The sequence below is a fragment of the Strongyloides ratti genome (genome assembly GCF_001040885.1).
Source record: "Strongyloides ratti genome assembly S_ratti_ED321, chromosome : X".
In the NCBI taxonomy this organism is placed as follows: domain Eukaryota; kingdom Metazoa; phylum Nematoda; class Chromadorea; order Rhabditida; family Strongyloididae; genus Strongyloides; species Strongyloides ratti.
The window spans coordinates 1,362,923-1,376,478 of record NC_037309.1 but is presented as its reverse complement, the minus strand read 5'-3'; the positions used below and the strand labels follow the sequence as shown (position 1 = coordinate 1,376,478).

Below are 13,556 nucleotides of genomic sequence, written 5' to 3'. Positions count from 1 at the left end.
ATCTTATTTTCAACACTTTCACTATATCTATCATCTCGTTAATCATTTGTATTTGATAAAAATTGTCCTAACAAATAATCATAAGCGGAATGATGTTTAATTACACTCAAACCACGTTCATAACAAAATACTGCAGCATATCTAAATTTGTTAACAATTTTTGTTTTAATATCATCTTTTGCAAGTGCTATTTGATCACCAAATGATAACCATTTTTTTGGTGATTGGAATTAGTAAATTTCACCAGATAAAGATGGAATTTTTTAATTAAATATAGTGTCTGTCTTTTTGCATGAGATAATTAAACAATTATTAAAGCATTATCGTTTTTTACACTTTCTGCTAATTTCTTTAACATTTCTCTTCTTCTTTTATAATAAAGATGTTTTTCAATAATCATATTATTAATAGATTCTAAAACATTTTAATCAACTTGAATATTTCTTGTCAAAATAACTAAAATTACCATAGCCTCATTTTTATATTTATTATTTATAATTTTCTTATTAGATACTCTAGTATCAATTATATTTGAAAGTCAATTTACAAGTTTTTCTGTGAAAGTATTTTATAAAATTAATTTAAAAAATGATAAAACAAATAGCTATTTTTAAAAATTTTCTTTAGTATCACTTTTAGATGTAGAAAATATTAATCATTCATCTAATATACCTGGAAAAGTGATATTCTTTGAAGAGATTCGTTGAAATATTATTCTTTTTCCTCTTTTATAACAATTAAAATATTTCTTTAAAAAATGTATATATTCAATTCTTTTTTACAGTAGGCAATATATAAAAAAAAACTATTTATTTTAAGGATTAACTTAAATTCTTAATCAATGCCTTATTTTATTTAATTTATAGCACATATTTGCACGTAAATGAACAAAAGTATAATTTTTTTCTAACTTTTTGTGCAAAACCAAAGTATTATGTAACTTCAAAACATAAGAACACACAAATAAAAATTTGGTACATCATTTTTGATATTTTTATAAAATTAAAAATACTTCATAAAATTTCGTAGAAAAAATGTAAACATTTCAAATAATATGTATTAAACTAATTTACATTGACATAAATTTGACAAAATTTTTTTTAAAATATTTTATATAAATAGATTATTTAAGGCACAAATTTGTGTCAAATATGGGTTATTTTAAAACTAGAATATAAACAAGATAAGCATAAAAATAAACAAATTTATTCAACTTTATAGTGGATTTTATAAGCTTATCTAAAATATTAAAACGAATAAAACTCATTTTGTGGAAAATTTCAATAAAAGTACATTAAAACATTAATTGTAGCATAATACATATATTTGCACAAATTAATAATCAAGTATGTTAATTTTATTGTTAAGCAAAAGTTATGATTATTATTTAAAATATCAAATAAAATTACTACAAAATAATTGCTGTAAAAAATATACTTTAAATATAATAGTTTAAATACATTTCAAATCCTCAAAATAAAGAAATCAATTTCAACATAACTAAGTTGATTTTAAAATATTTAAAATTATAGAAAGTCTATTATCAAAAGATTCAAAACCATTATTCAAATTTACAGAATTTAAAATATTACAATTGAAAAATAATAAAAAATTTACATAATATAAATACTTATGGTATTAAAAAAATGTAAAAAAAATGAAAAAATCATAAACTTAACTTTTCATTTGATTTTTGAATCTATTAAAAATTAATGATATCACTACAAAATGTTTTTTATGTTAAATTAAATATTTTAAAGAAAGGTTAATGATACTATTTCCATTATTATGTAAAATTTTTTTGCTAAAATTTTAAAATTTTTAAAGCAAAGAATATTGTATTATTTAATATTATCTTAATTTATTAATTTTATATTTATATAAGTTGTAAATTACTAGTTATTCTTAATGATCTTAAAATCTCTTTCAAAAGGATACCTTTATTATTTATAAATTTTAAGAAAATGTTACAAGAAGTATTTTAAATTTAAAAATTTTCTTTAAAAAAATGGCCGAGAATCATTTATTTAATCTTAAAATATTTACCATATCATGAAAGTTAGTTTTGTTAGAATATTCTAGTGTTTACTGTTAGTTTACTATGACTTCAAAAGTTTTATTTTTTTATATTCATCATTAGAGTGAAAAATAATTAATTTTTCAAGAAGTATCAGATAAGTATATTTTTTTTTCAAAATAAAAAAAGTGTTTTAAAAGTACAACACTTAAAAGAAATTTAAATGGTTTTAGATGGAACAAACGTTAAAAAATAAAATTTAATAGATTAAAAGTTATCATGAAAATTTTTTAATTGTCATTCACAAACAATCCACCATTTTCAATGGTGACTCTGATAATAAATGCATCAATTTCTAAAAATAATTTAAAAGAAAAAACGTATAAAATTAAGAATGTATAATTAAATGATATGTACATATATTTATATATAGTTTAAAATTATAAATTTTATAAAAAAAATGCTAATTAAAACTTGTTTTTTTTCAAAATTACAAATTTTTGTTAACTATGCCAATTTGATTATTTTTTAAAAAAATTATATCATTTTAAGTGTAACTTTTTTTAAAAACTTGGGTAAATTTTTCGCATATTTTTATTAAAAAAATTTAATCTTAATGAAAACTTCATTTATAATTTATCTACTATTTCAGAAAATTTTTTTTTACTTTAAATTATATTTTATTTATTTAATACAAATATTTTTAATGTTTATATTACTATTTGAAGATTTTAAAAGTTTCATTCCATACATTTTTTCAGTAAAAAAAATATTCAAAATTTCTATTCTTAAATGATTATAAATTTTTATTACTCAATAATATATTGAAACAAAAAAAAACAATATATTTTACCATGTTTATAATACATAAAATATGTACTTTTTAGTTTTGAAACAAAACATTTGATCTTTCATAAATTAAATTACAAAAAGTTTGGTTTTTTAATCATAATGTTTATTAAAGTTAATCAATCTTAGTAATCTAAAACTTAAAATATTCTATTTTTAATCTTTAATTAAATATCTTTGTGTCTTATACAGTCACTGCCTATTCCAAACATCTTTTTTCAAATATATGTATTTATAGTCTGAAAATATTTCAAGAAAAAGTTAATATATTCAAAGATTATATGTCAAAAGTTTATGAAGAGAAAGTTAAGTTGCACTTTTAAAGACTTAAAAACTTTTTTGAACAATAAAAGTCAATTTGTTTATACAAATTCAAATTTCTACATAAAATAATAAAAAAATACTTTTCAATAAAGATATTTTTTTAATTATATATGAGAAAATTAAGTTGTTAATACATAAACTATAAAGACACAGCATTTAATTAAACTGTCAATAATTATTTTGTGAAGAATTACTTTAAAATATTTTGTAATTGTTTATTATAATTTAAAACATATAACAATAAATGTTAATTTTTTTTATACGTAAAAAATGATTTTTTTTTAGTTTACATAAAAATAATATTAAAATGTAATTCAAAAAAACTATGCTTTTCAAGCATTTTTATATATTTCAAAGTTTTTTTATCATTTTATTTATATTTCCTTTTCAATTTTCTTTATATTTAAATATCTTATTTCTTTATATACTATTTTAAAAACTATTAAATATTCATTATAATTGGTATTTTAAAAAAATAATATACCTTAATTTTGAATAATTTTTTTTATTATTTTTACCATCTGTTAAAAATTAAATATCTCATTAACTCAAACAATAAAAAAAACTATTAAATTGAATAATTATTAAGTCATTATACATTATTTAATTTTACCAATATATAATAAACAAAATAAATTATCAAAGTTAAAATATAAATATATTGTCACGTTCTTAACTTTATTAAAAAAATAAAATTTTAAATTAAATTATTTATTACAAATGTTTTAATAATTTGCGATAAAAAAAGAAAAGACGAAAAATAATAGAATATAAGATAATTATTTTAAATCCTATTAACAAAAAAGAATTCAAAAAATTTCCACCTTTTTTTTGTAAAAAAAATAACCCATTGTAAATGTGTTTTTAATTCTTTTGCAATTGAATTAATTCTAATGTTTTATCATAAATAAATTCTACATCACTTTGTTTACTCCAACAATTGCATCTAATATTATGATATGAGGAAAGATATTGTAATACATCAACATGTTGTTCATGTTCAATTTGACAACCTATTGATGTAAGAATACAATATTTAAATGCTGTTTTGATATTTGAATATTCTGGTACAAGAATCATTGTATTATTATTATGATATTGTAATAATTGTATTTGGACACTTTCAATTGTATTCCATACATCATTTTTAAATTCATCTGGATCTATTTGAATCACACGAATAACCAATTCATCTTCACTTTCATTTGTCCTTATAAATATTGAATTATTTTCAATTTTTTTTGTAACAAATCTTGTTATTCCACTATCTTCTGAATAGTATGATGATACATTAGGTGATATTGACCAAAATTTTGTAAAATCATCATGTGCCATCAAACAACATATAGTTTGACAAGAACTATCATAGACAGAATCCCATAATTGGTATGTTTCAGCAGGATAATTTGCTATAATAAATTCATCTGATCTATGATATCCGGGTAAAGTAGTACATCCTATTGGAAAATAACAAGGAATTAAATGATTACATTTACAAAGATCTTCATATTGTAATTGTAATGCTGTTTTACCAGTTTGTGTTGTTTCAAGTAAATATTGAATAAAATTAGTAAATTGTTTTGTTGGTATACGTGTTATTCCATATTTTATTAATGATTTAATAGCTTCATGACAAAAGATGTATTGTTCAATTGTTTGTACTAATTTTCCACGTTGTCGTCTCATATGTTGTAAATGAGAATATATTTTAATATTTTCATTTTTTGTTAAATGTTTTCGAATACTATCAATTAAAATATATGAACCAGATCTTCCAACACCAGCACTACAATGAACAACTAATGGTTCATTTGATTCAAATGTTGATACATAATTCATAAAAGATAGTAATGGAAAAACATTATCAGGAACACCATGATCTGGCCATGCTGTAAATTGAAGATGATGTATTATTCTTTCAGGTGAATGACATTTATTAGATTTTAATGTTAAAATTCTATGAGTAAAATATCCATTAATTATTTCATTAATCATAACAATTGTAAAATTTCCAATATTTTCTTGTCTTTTAATTTCACTTGGCCAATATTGATCACATTTTCTTCTCCCTTTTTCAATCATTTTTGTTATACAAACGATAACATTACATTTTTCTTGCCATATCATTGACCAAAAATCAGAAAATGTATTTGGTAATGGTGCTTGTGTTGCAATATATGCTTTTCTTTTATCACAACTCTAAAAAAAAGATAATATAAAGTTAATAAATTAATAATACTCAAATTTCAATTTTAATCATTTAATATATTTTTGTATTATAATAATTTTTTCATTATAATATCATATTACAAAATATATTGCCACTTTTATGCATAATTAATAATTTTAGAATATCTTTAAATTTATCAATAAATACAAATAATTAATAATTTATTAATATAAACGCTACTATTAAATCTTTTTAAAATTAAACTTATATTCAATAACTTAAAATTTAAAAATATATTTTAAACATCTGTATATAAAATATATCAATCATTTGTACAATAAAGATTTAATTATTTTTATATTTTCTCTATTAATTTATTAATATTGTATAAATATTACTCAATATTAATCATTTCAAAATAAAATATTCCCTATCATTTCGTAAGATATTAGTGATTAAAACTATCCATATGCTTGGAACAATAAGCTGTTTTCAGTATACATTATGATTGAGTGTCTCTTTATTATTAACAGTGATATATCAAATTATTTAAAGATGTTTAAATAGTCTAATTATAAAAGAGGTTCTTAAAAGAAACTTGAGAAAACGATGAAGTGTAATATATCATAATACGTCACGAACATACATACACAATTGCATGGAAAGTGATACTTAATTAGAAAGATTTTTATTTAATTCTATATTTTAATACTAACCAATTTAAAAATAATAAATTACATTTTAATTAATTAGGCAAATATTTTGTTGAATAAGAAAAAAAAATTTTTTAAATATATATATACAAATATATATTAAAAAAGAAAAAAAAACTTACATCGATATAATTAGCATTTATGTAATCTGATGTACCATTTCCATTTAATTTGATTCTTGTACTCTCATAAGCTCCTATATTCAAATATCTATTTTTTTGTTGTACTTCTTGACAAACATCAGTACCCTCGACTTCTAATTTATCATTTTCTACTGATAAATTCTAAAAATTTATAATTTTAATATTCTAATAATTTATAACAAAATTTTATCAAAAATATATTTTTCTTATTAAATAATTTCCTTATATAACTACACTTAAATTAACTTTCTTTTACTTTAATAGGAAATAAAATTATTTTTCGTTTTGATCACTTTTATTATATATAATTTATCTTTCAATTATATAACATCTTAAATAACTATTCTTTAAAAAGGAAATGAAGTTTGAAAAAGAAAAGTCATTTTGTAATCATTTAAATAATTCAATTGTATAATAATGTTATAATAACATATACCAAAAATAAATTAAAAAGTTATATATAAAACTAACCTCAAATTGTTCTATATATAATGCATTATTATTTGATGCTAATGTTTGACAATATTTTTCAAATAATCCTACTGGAACTGTCTCATAACAATTTTCATCTAAAATAATAATAAATTATAAAAAATAAATTAAATTATAAATAAATTAAAAATATTTACCATAAACAAGTGCTGTTGTTTCTTGATTACTACAATTAGTACTTTTTTTACTATAATTTTTTATAGAAATACAATGCCTAAAAAAAAAAGTTTAAATAATTTATTTTATATTAATTATTAAAATAAAAAAACATACTGTTTATAAAGATATATTCCTATTAATAAAATACTTCCAAATATTGTTAATATAATTATTAAAATAAATGAAGTATTTGATGATGGCATTAATGCTTCTCTTTTTTCATGATTTGCATTTTCTAATGGTTTACAACCATCATTCTTTGACATACATAATGAATGATATAAATCACATTTTTTTTTAAGCATAAATATTTCTGTTTTAGATGGATCACTTTCTAATATCATACCATTTTTATTTATATTTTTTGTAAATGCTGTTACTTTTATTAAATATTCAACATTTAATGTTAGTCCCTCAATTATCATCTAAAAATAATATTTTATTATTTATATAAAGTTATTATACTTTTTATAATTAAAGGATAAGCTATTTAATAGTAATTTGTATTATAATAGAAAGTTAATATATAATCACTAAAAAGACATATAATCCCTATTTTTAATTGAAATATAGTAGTTAATTTACTTTTCTATGATTAAAAGATTTTCTAATATAATATAGGTATATATGGCATAAAGTAAATAATTAAGATATAAGATTATATTATTAAGACATACCGAAGTGACTGTTGAATTAAAATTTTGAAATGTTGACTTATCATTTTGTGTTATTTTATATGAATTTTTAACTACTTGAAGGTATACTGTATAATATAAAAGTTGACCACCAACAGACGTCCATGATACTTTAACTGATTCTTTTAAACAATCTGTTGTTATATTTGTTATTGTTGGTGAATAAGGTATTATATAATCTGTAGTACCTTCAATTGCAATAGATTTTTCACTTTCACCCTTCTCAGTTACAGCTGTTAATCTAAATAAATATGTTGTATTTGGTTGAAGTTTTGTTATATTATAATTATATATTTTTGTATGATCTTCATGTGCAACATTTAATTTTAATAATACAGCATTCTTTTGTAAATGAATTGGATAAAAATATACATGAAATGCAATAATTGGTCCATTGGGTTTATTTGGTTCTTTCCATGATAAACGGATTGTATTACTTGATAAGGTTATTGCTGATATTGGTTCTGGTGGTGTATCTGGTATTCCAATATCAGTTCTAAATAATTGTGTTACACTTGGGGAATATCCAAAACCGTTATCTGCCTCAATTGATAAACGATAGTCTTGATGATAAGCAAGGGAACACAAGGAATTTGATGTTGTCTTAAAGTACCATTCTCTCATGTCACCAGATCCTAATCTATGTAACATAATTCTATAACCAACTATTTCTCCTGTTGAAAGATTTGGTTTTAACCATTTAACGTTAACACATCTATTTGTTTCATTAGTTATTGAAACAATTATTGGTGGATTTTTTGGTGGTTCACCCATTGTTCTAAAAATTGTTTCTTCACCAAAATTAGAGTGACCGGCTGCATTTTCAGCTCTAACACTAAATGCATATTTAGTATAGGGTAATAATTTATTAATTGTTATTCTTGTTTCATTAGATTTTGTTAAGATAACTTGAATGTCATCAACATCTACCTGACTTACAAGTATTGAATACTTTAAAATTGGTATATGAGCTTTTGCAACACTATGATTCCATGATAATGTTACATTTTTATCACTATAATTTGTAACAAAAGGTTTTGATGGTGCTGGAGGTCGAACTATAAAATATATAATATAAAAAAAAAATTTTTTTTATTTTATTTTATTTTATTACATGAGAAAATGACATTTATATATATCATTAATGAGTATTTTATTATAATTTATTATAAGATATTATAAAAAAAAATTTTTTACTCTATTATATTAAGTAATGAATTAAAGTATAAAGAATAACTGTTACAGCTATTAACATTTTATTATTCCCCTTTCAACAAGTCATGATCAATTTCCGTCATTAAACTTATTATAAGCTCTTCTTTTAAATTTTAATAGACTTTAAACATGTGCCTTTTCCGGAAAAAATAAAAGCACATTATGTTTCATGATACTACTACATACATTAATTTTAAAATTAGTATTATTAAAGGAAGTTTCCATTATCATAATATAAATAAAAATTTTTATTTTTATATAAATATACTAAGTATATTATGATGGTGATTGATGTATGTTATTATAGTCAAATTTTTAAAATCAAATGATTGTAAATTTACAAATTATCACACAATAAGGTTCATTTAAATATATGTATATAAAAAGAAAATTAAAATAATAGCAATATTTTGTTTCTTAACACAAAGAATATTCACTATACATATGTTTTGTTAATGTTATAAAAGAAATCTGCATTTTATATATGACAAATTACAATTGTGTAAAAAGGCAATCTCTATTCATTAAATTAAGACCCTAATTATATAAAGAAAGCTTTTTAATTTTTAATAATTATTTTAGTTTTTATTGTAATTGAACAAAGTATTTATAATACTTTTTATATTATCATGTCAGCTGTTTAAAGTAGTGAATTATTTAACTTACTTATTCAGTAAAAACACAACAAAAAAAAATAATACAAAACAAGGTAATTGTTTTCTTTTTATAAAATATTTTTTTTTTTAAAATCCCTTTTATATGAGAAAGGAAAAAAGGTTTTTTTTTTATGTTATAATAACTTACCCATAACAATTATTGGTATGATAAATGTCATTTCATTTTTAACAAATAAAGGATCCGCTTCCAATCTGCATTTATAATTTCCTGAATCTTCGGGTAATGTAGGTTGTATTCGTAACTCATAAAATGGTTTTATTAATTCATATCTCATTCCACCAACCCACCATTGCTTATTAAGATCTACTAAAGCAATCTACAAGAAAAAAAAAATAGAAAAAATAATATATATATATATGTATATATCTTATATCAATTTTTAAAATATCTGTATATTTAATGATTAAAGAAAAAATTATTATCATAATTTATTTTATCTAACTTTACGTCAATTTTAATTTTAAAACCTTTATATCAATTCATTTAAAAAAAAGAATTATTTAAATACATTTTTAATGAAATTCTTTTTTCAATATAGTTATATCAAATTAAAAACATTCCTTAGGATGATAAAAAAAATAAAATTATATTTAAATTTACAATATTTATTTCTTCTATTTTAAAATAAAAGGAACTTTTTTGATATTATAATTTCTTAAGAAAATATTTATCAATTTCAATAATGTATACATATATATATTTAGGAAATATGGCAAAATTTATATATTGGAGAAAAAAAATTATTTATTTTTATTTACTTATCCCAATTTCTATAATATTAGTTATCATCCATTTCTCAATAAATAGTATATTATCAATACTAATTTAATAGTAAAATATAAGTTTTACCCAATTTTAAAGATAATAAAATTGAATAGAGATGTAATATGATAATTAAAAATAAAACTTATATAAATGTTATTATTATTATATAATCAAAAATTATTCTTTTTACCTCAAAATTTTATAAATGTTTATCATGTTATTCTAAAAATGATATGAAGAAATGAAAGGAAAATAAAGTTATTCAATTTTTAAAAGAAATTTTTCACGCATCGTCAACTGTTCCAATCATGTAATAAGCGTAATTTATACTTTTCTTTTATATAAAAACTTCCCTAATATTATAAATGTTTTGTTACTTAAAGAAAGGAATAATATATTATTACACGTTTATGATTTTTGTTAATATAACCAAAATGTCAATCAATTAAGGAAACCAATTTGGTTAAATGAGACATTAACAAAATGCTTCAAAATTTTTATTTTAAACATAAAGTTTTAGTAATCCCTTTATAACACTTCTACTAAGAGTAAGAAATAGTGCTTAAAAAATTAAAATACTTTATTAAGAAAAATTTTCTTTTCCTTTTTAAAATATTAACTTATAAAAAAAAATTTATTTTTTCTCTTACTATCATAAGAATTAAATAAAGATTTTTTACCTAATCATGCAAACTTTATTTATTTAATATATTTAAAAAATTTTTTTTAATATATAATTATTATATATTTACAAATGGTTAACTATTCATTCATAACAAAAAAAAAATGAAATATTTTTTTTCTTTTCCTTTTAAAAATTTAAAATTTTTAATATGAATAAAAATTATAAGACAAAAAAAAAATTTTTTTATTCTTTTTCTTTGATATATAGATATATATATATATATATATACAAAACCTCATTTTTAATAGTTTTATGAATCATTTTTGATATATTAGTAGCGAATCATGGTTATGTTGTAGTAAAGTCATTAATTTTTGTACTAAAACATATATCAAAATAAACATTAACTTTAGTTTATAGAAGAACAAAAATGATAATAAATCTTATATATTTTATAGCTTTTATATCTTTATCATAATCAAAAAAAAATTGTAATTTGAAGTTAGAACTGAGAAAATAAATGATAAATTATAAAATATAAAAATGAATTAATTATATAATACTTTTATCATACTATTATTATATAAAACTTTTTTTTTATAACACATTTACACATTGAAATTATTATGTAATTCTTTGAATGAAAAAATTTATGATTTATTAACTATTTTATAGATAATAAATTTTGCTTATCTTTAATTTAATAGAATAATTATACTTTCTATTTTTAACATTTTAAATTTTTTTTAAGTATAAAAAAAAGAAAATATTTTAGTAATACATACCTGTTGATAACTAGCAATTAATAGATCTTCATGATACCAATCTAGTCTTCTTATTAATTGTGGACTTTCAAAATCAGGAGCCATATGTGTTCTAATAAATTCTTCTGCTGGAGGGCATGTTAATATAATTTCTGTCCCATTTAACACATTTTTTTCTATTCCATAAGAAATATTAAAAAATAAAAGTTGTAAACATAGAAAAAGAAATATCCTTTTTTTATGGTACTTTATAAAAAATAATAATTCCATTGAAGAATAATAAAATTATTTAATGTTATTGTTCAAGGATATATAGTGACATTAGTTAAAAGTATAAAAATAATAAACAGTTATGTATTTTGTCTGTTGCCAGAAGTTACGTGTAAAATGAAATTTTTATAAATTGATAATCAGCCTTATATATAAATACATATAAATATATATATTTATATATATACATATACAACTAAACTTTAAATATTATTTTACCAATAATAATAATAATAGATCCTTTAAGATTCCTAAAAATGAAAAAAATTAATAAAAAAAAAACTTTTTATGTATCAAAAATCATTCCCATAATTATGTGTCATTTTTTATACTTAAAAAAATATTAAAGTATATATCTATATATTTTATATAAGTATGATTAAAAATTTTTTACTTTATATATTAATATATATTAAAAATTATATAAGTTATGGTACACATATGGAAGAAATAAATTGTAGATAATGATAAAAAAAAAAGATATGTTTATAATACATGCATGATCGCGGAAAAAGAACAAAGAATGAGGATTATTAAAAGTTTATAAGAAGATTCTTTATTGTAATGAGATAAAGTAATGGTATAATATGAAAAGATATGTGTAAAATATATAAGAAGTATTATTATATAAAATAATTAGTTAGAAAATTAATACAATGTTCATTGATAAGATTAATTTTTATAATGTGTAACACATCAACTGGAATGTCAAATTTTTTAACCTTTAGCTAATTAGAATTTATTATTTATAAAGATTATAAATTTAAAAATATAGCAACAAACATTTGGCACAAGTAAAACAGTTTGGCTCTCTTTATCATTCATACACCAAATTATAGCTTATTTAATATAAACTCCACCCATGCCATCATAAACTATATCAAGACAAGCCCTTCTAAAGATTTGTGAATATTAAGATAGAGAAAAATGTCTACAATATAACTAACCAATTATTTTATTACTTATCTTAATTTTTAATAATATTTAAATGAAAATACATACAAATATATTTTTAATAATTAAAAAAAAATTAATAAAAAAAAAAGGAAGAAAATTTGTTATACTAGTAATAATTATTATAAATTTTAACTTTAACACATTACGTAAATATATTTATTCATAAAATTGTAGCATTATTATCAAAGTTTTTTCTGCAATTGAACTGATAAAATGGAGAAAAAGAAAAGAGTACAAGATATGTATAGATAAGTAAATGAAAAAGAACTATTAACTATAATAAGAATAGCCAAATTAAAAAAGAAACACTGGTAGTTGAAGTAATAGTTTATACAAATTACATTCAATTAACAAAACTTTATGAAAATAAAATAGTTTGTCTAAAATAAATTTATGGATGATTTTAAGCTTATCAAATTTACTTAATACTATATATAATATTATTTTTAAAATATTATAAAATATTTGTAAAAATTATTTTTTTTATATATATTTATATATATAAAAAAAAAAGTATAAATAAAATTTTAATATGAATATTTTTGTTTATATTTTTTTTTTATAGTTTTAAAAGGATAAAGAAAATTAATCAAATGTATTATTTATAGATATCAATTTATTATCATACGTAACATTCATTGTTTATTTAAATATTATCATTTTTAGTAAAATATAGTTAAAATTATTCTATTTTTTTTTGGTAAATAGTGTGATGAATAA

General features: G+C 18.9%; 2 protein-coding genes across 2 annotated transcripts; both read right to left on the bottom strand.

Moving 5' to 3' along the window:
* Positions 1–301: 301 nt before the first annotated feature.
* SRAE_X000028833 (Hypothetical protein) lies at positions 302–1,044 on the bottom strand (the record flags this gene model as incomplete). The annotated part of the gene is given in 6 exon segments (XM_024644614.1): positions 302–414; positions 467–472; positions 548–555; positions 673–725; positions 736–748; positions 1,013–1,044. The coding sequence occupies 6 exon segments, from the start codon at positions 1,042–1,044 to the stop codon at positions 302–304; spliced, it is 225 nt and encodes a 74-aa protein (XP_024510155.1).
* Positions 1,045–4,054: 3,010 nt separating this feature from the next.
* SRAE_X000028800 (FI18312p1) lies at positions 4,055–11,714 on the bottom strand (the record flags this gene model as incomplete). Its single annotated transcript, XM_024644613.1, has 8 exons — positions 4,055–5,389; positions 6,196–6,357; positions 6,688–6,785; positions 6,846–6,922; positions 6,982–7,292; positions 7,545–8,620; positions 9,582–9,771; positions 11,631–11,714. The coding sequence occupies 8 exons, from the start codon at positions 11,712–11,714 to the stop codon at positions 4,055–4,057; spliced, it is 3,333 nt and encodes a 1,110-aa protein (XP_024510154.1).
* Between the last annotated feature and the right edge of the window lie 1,842 nt (positions 11,715–13,556).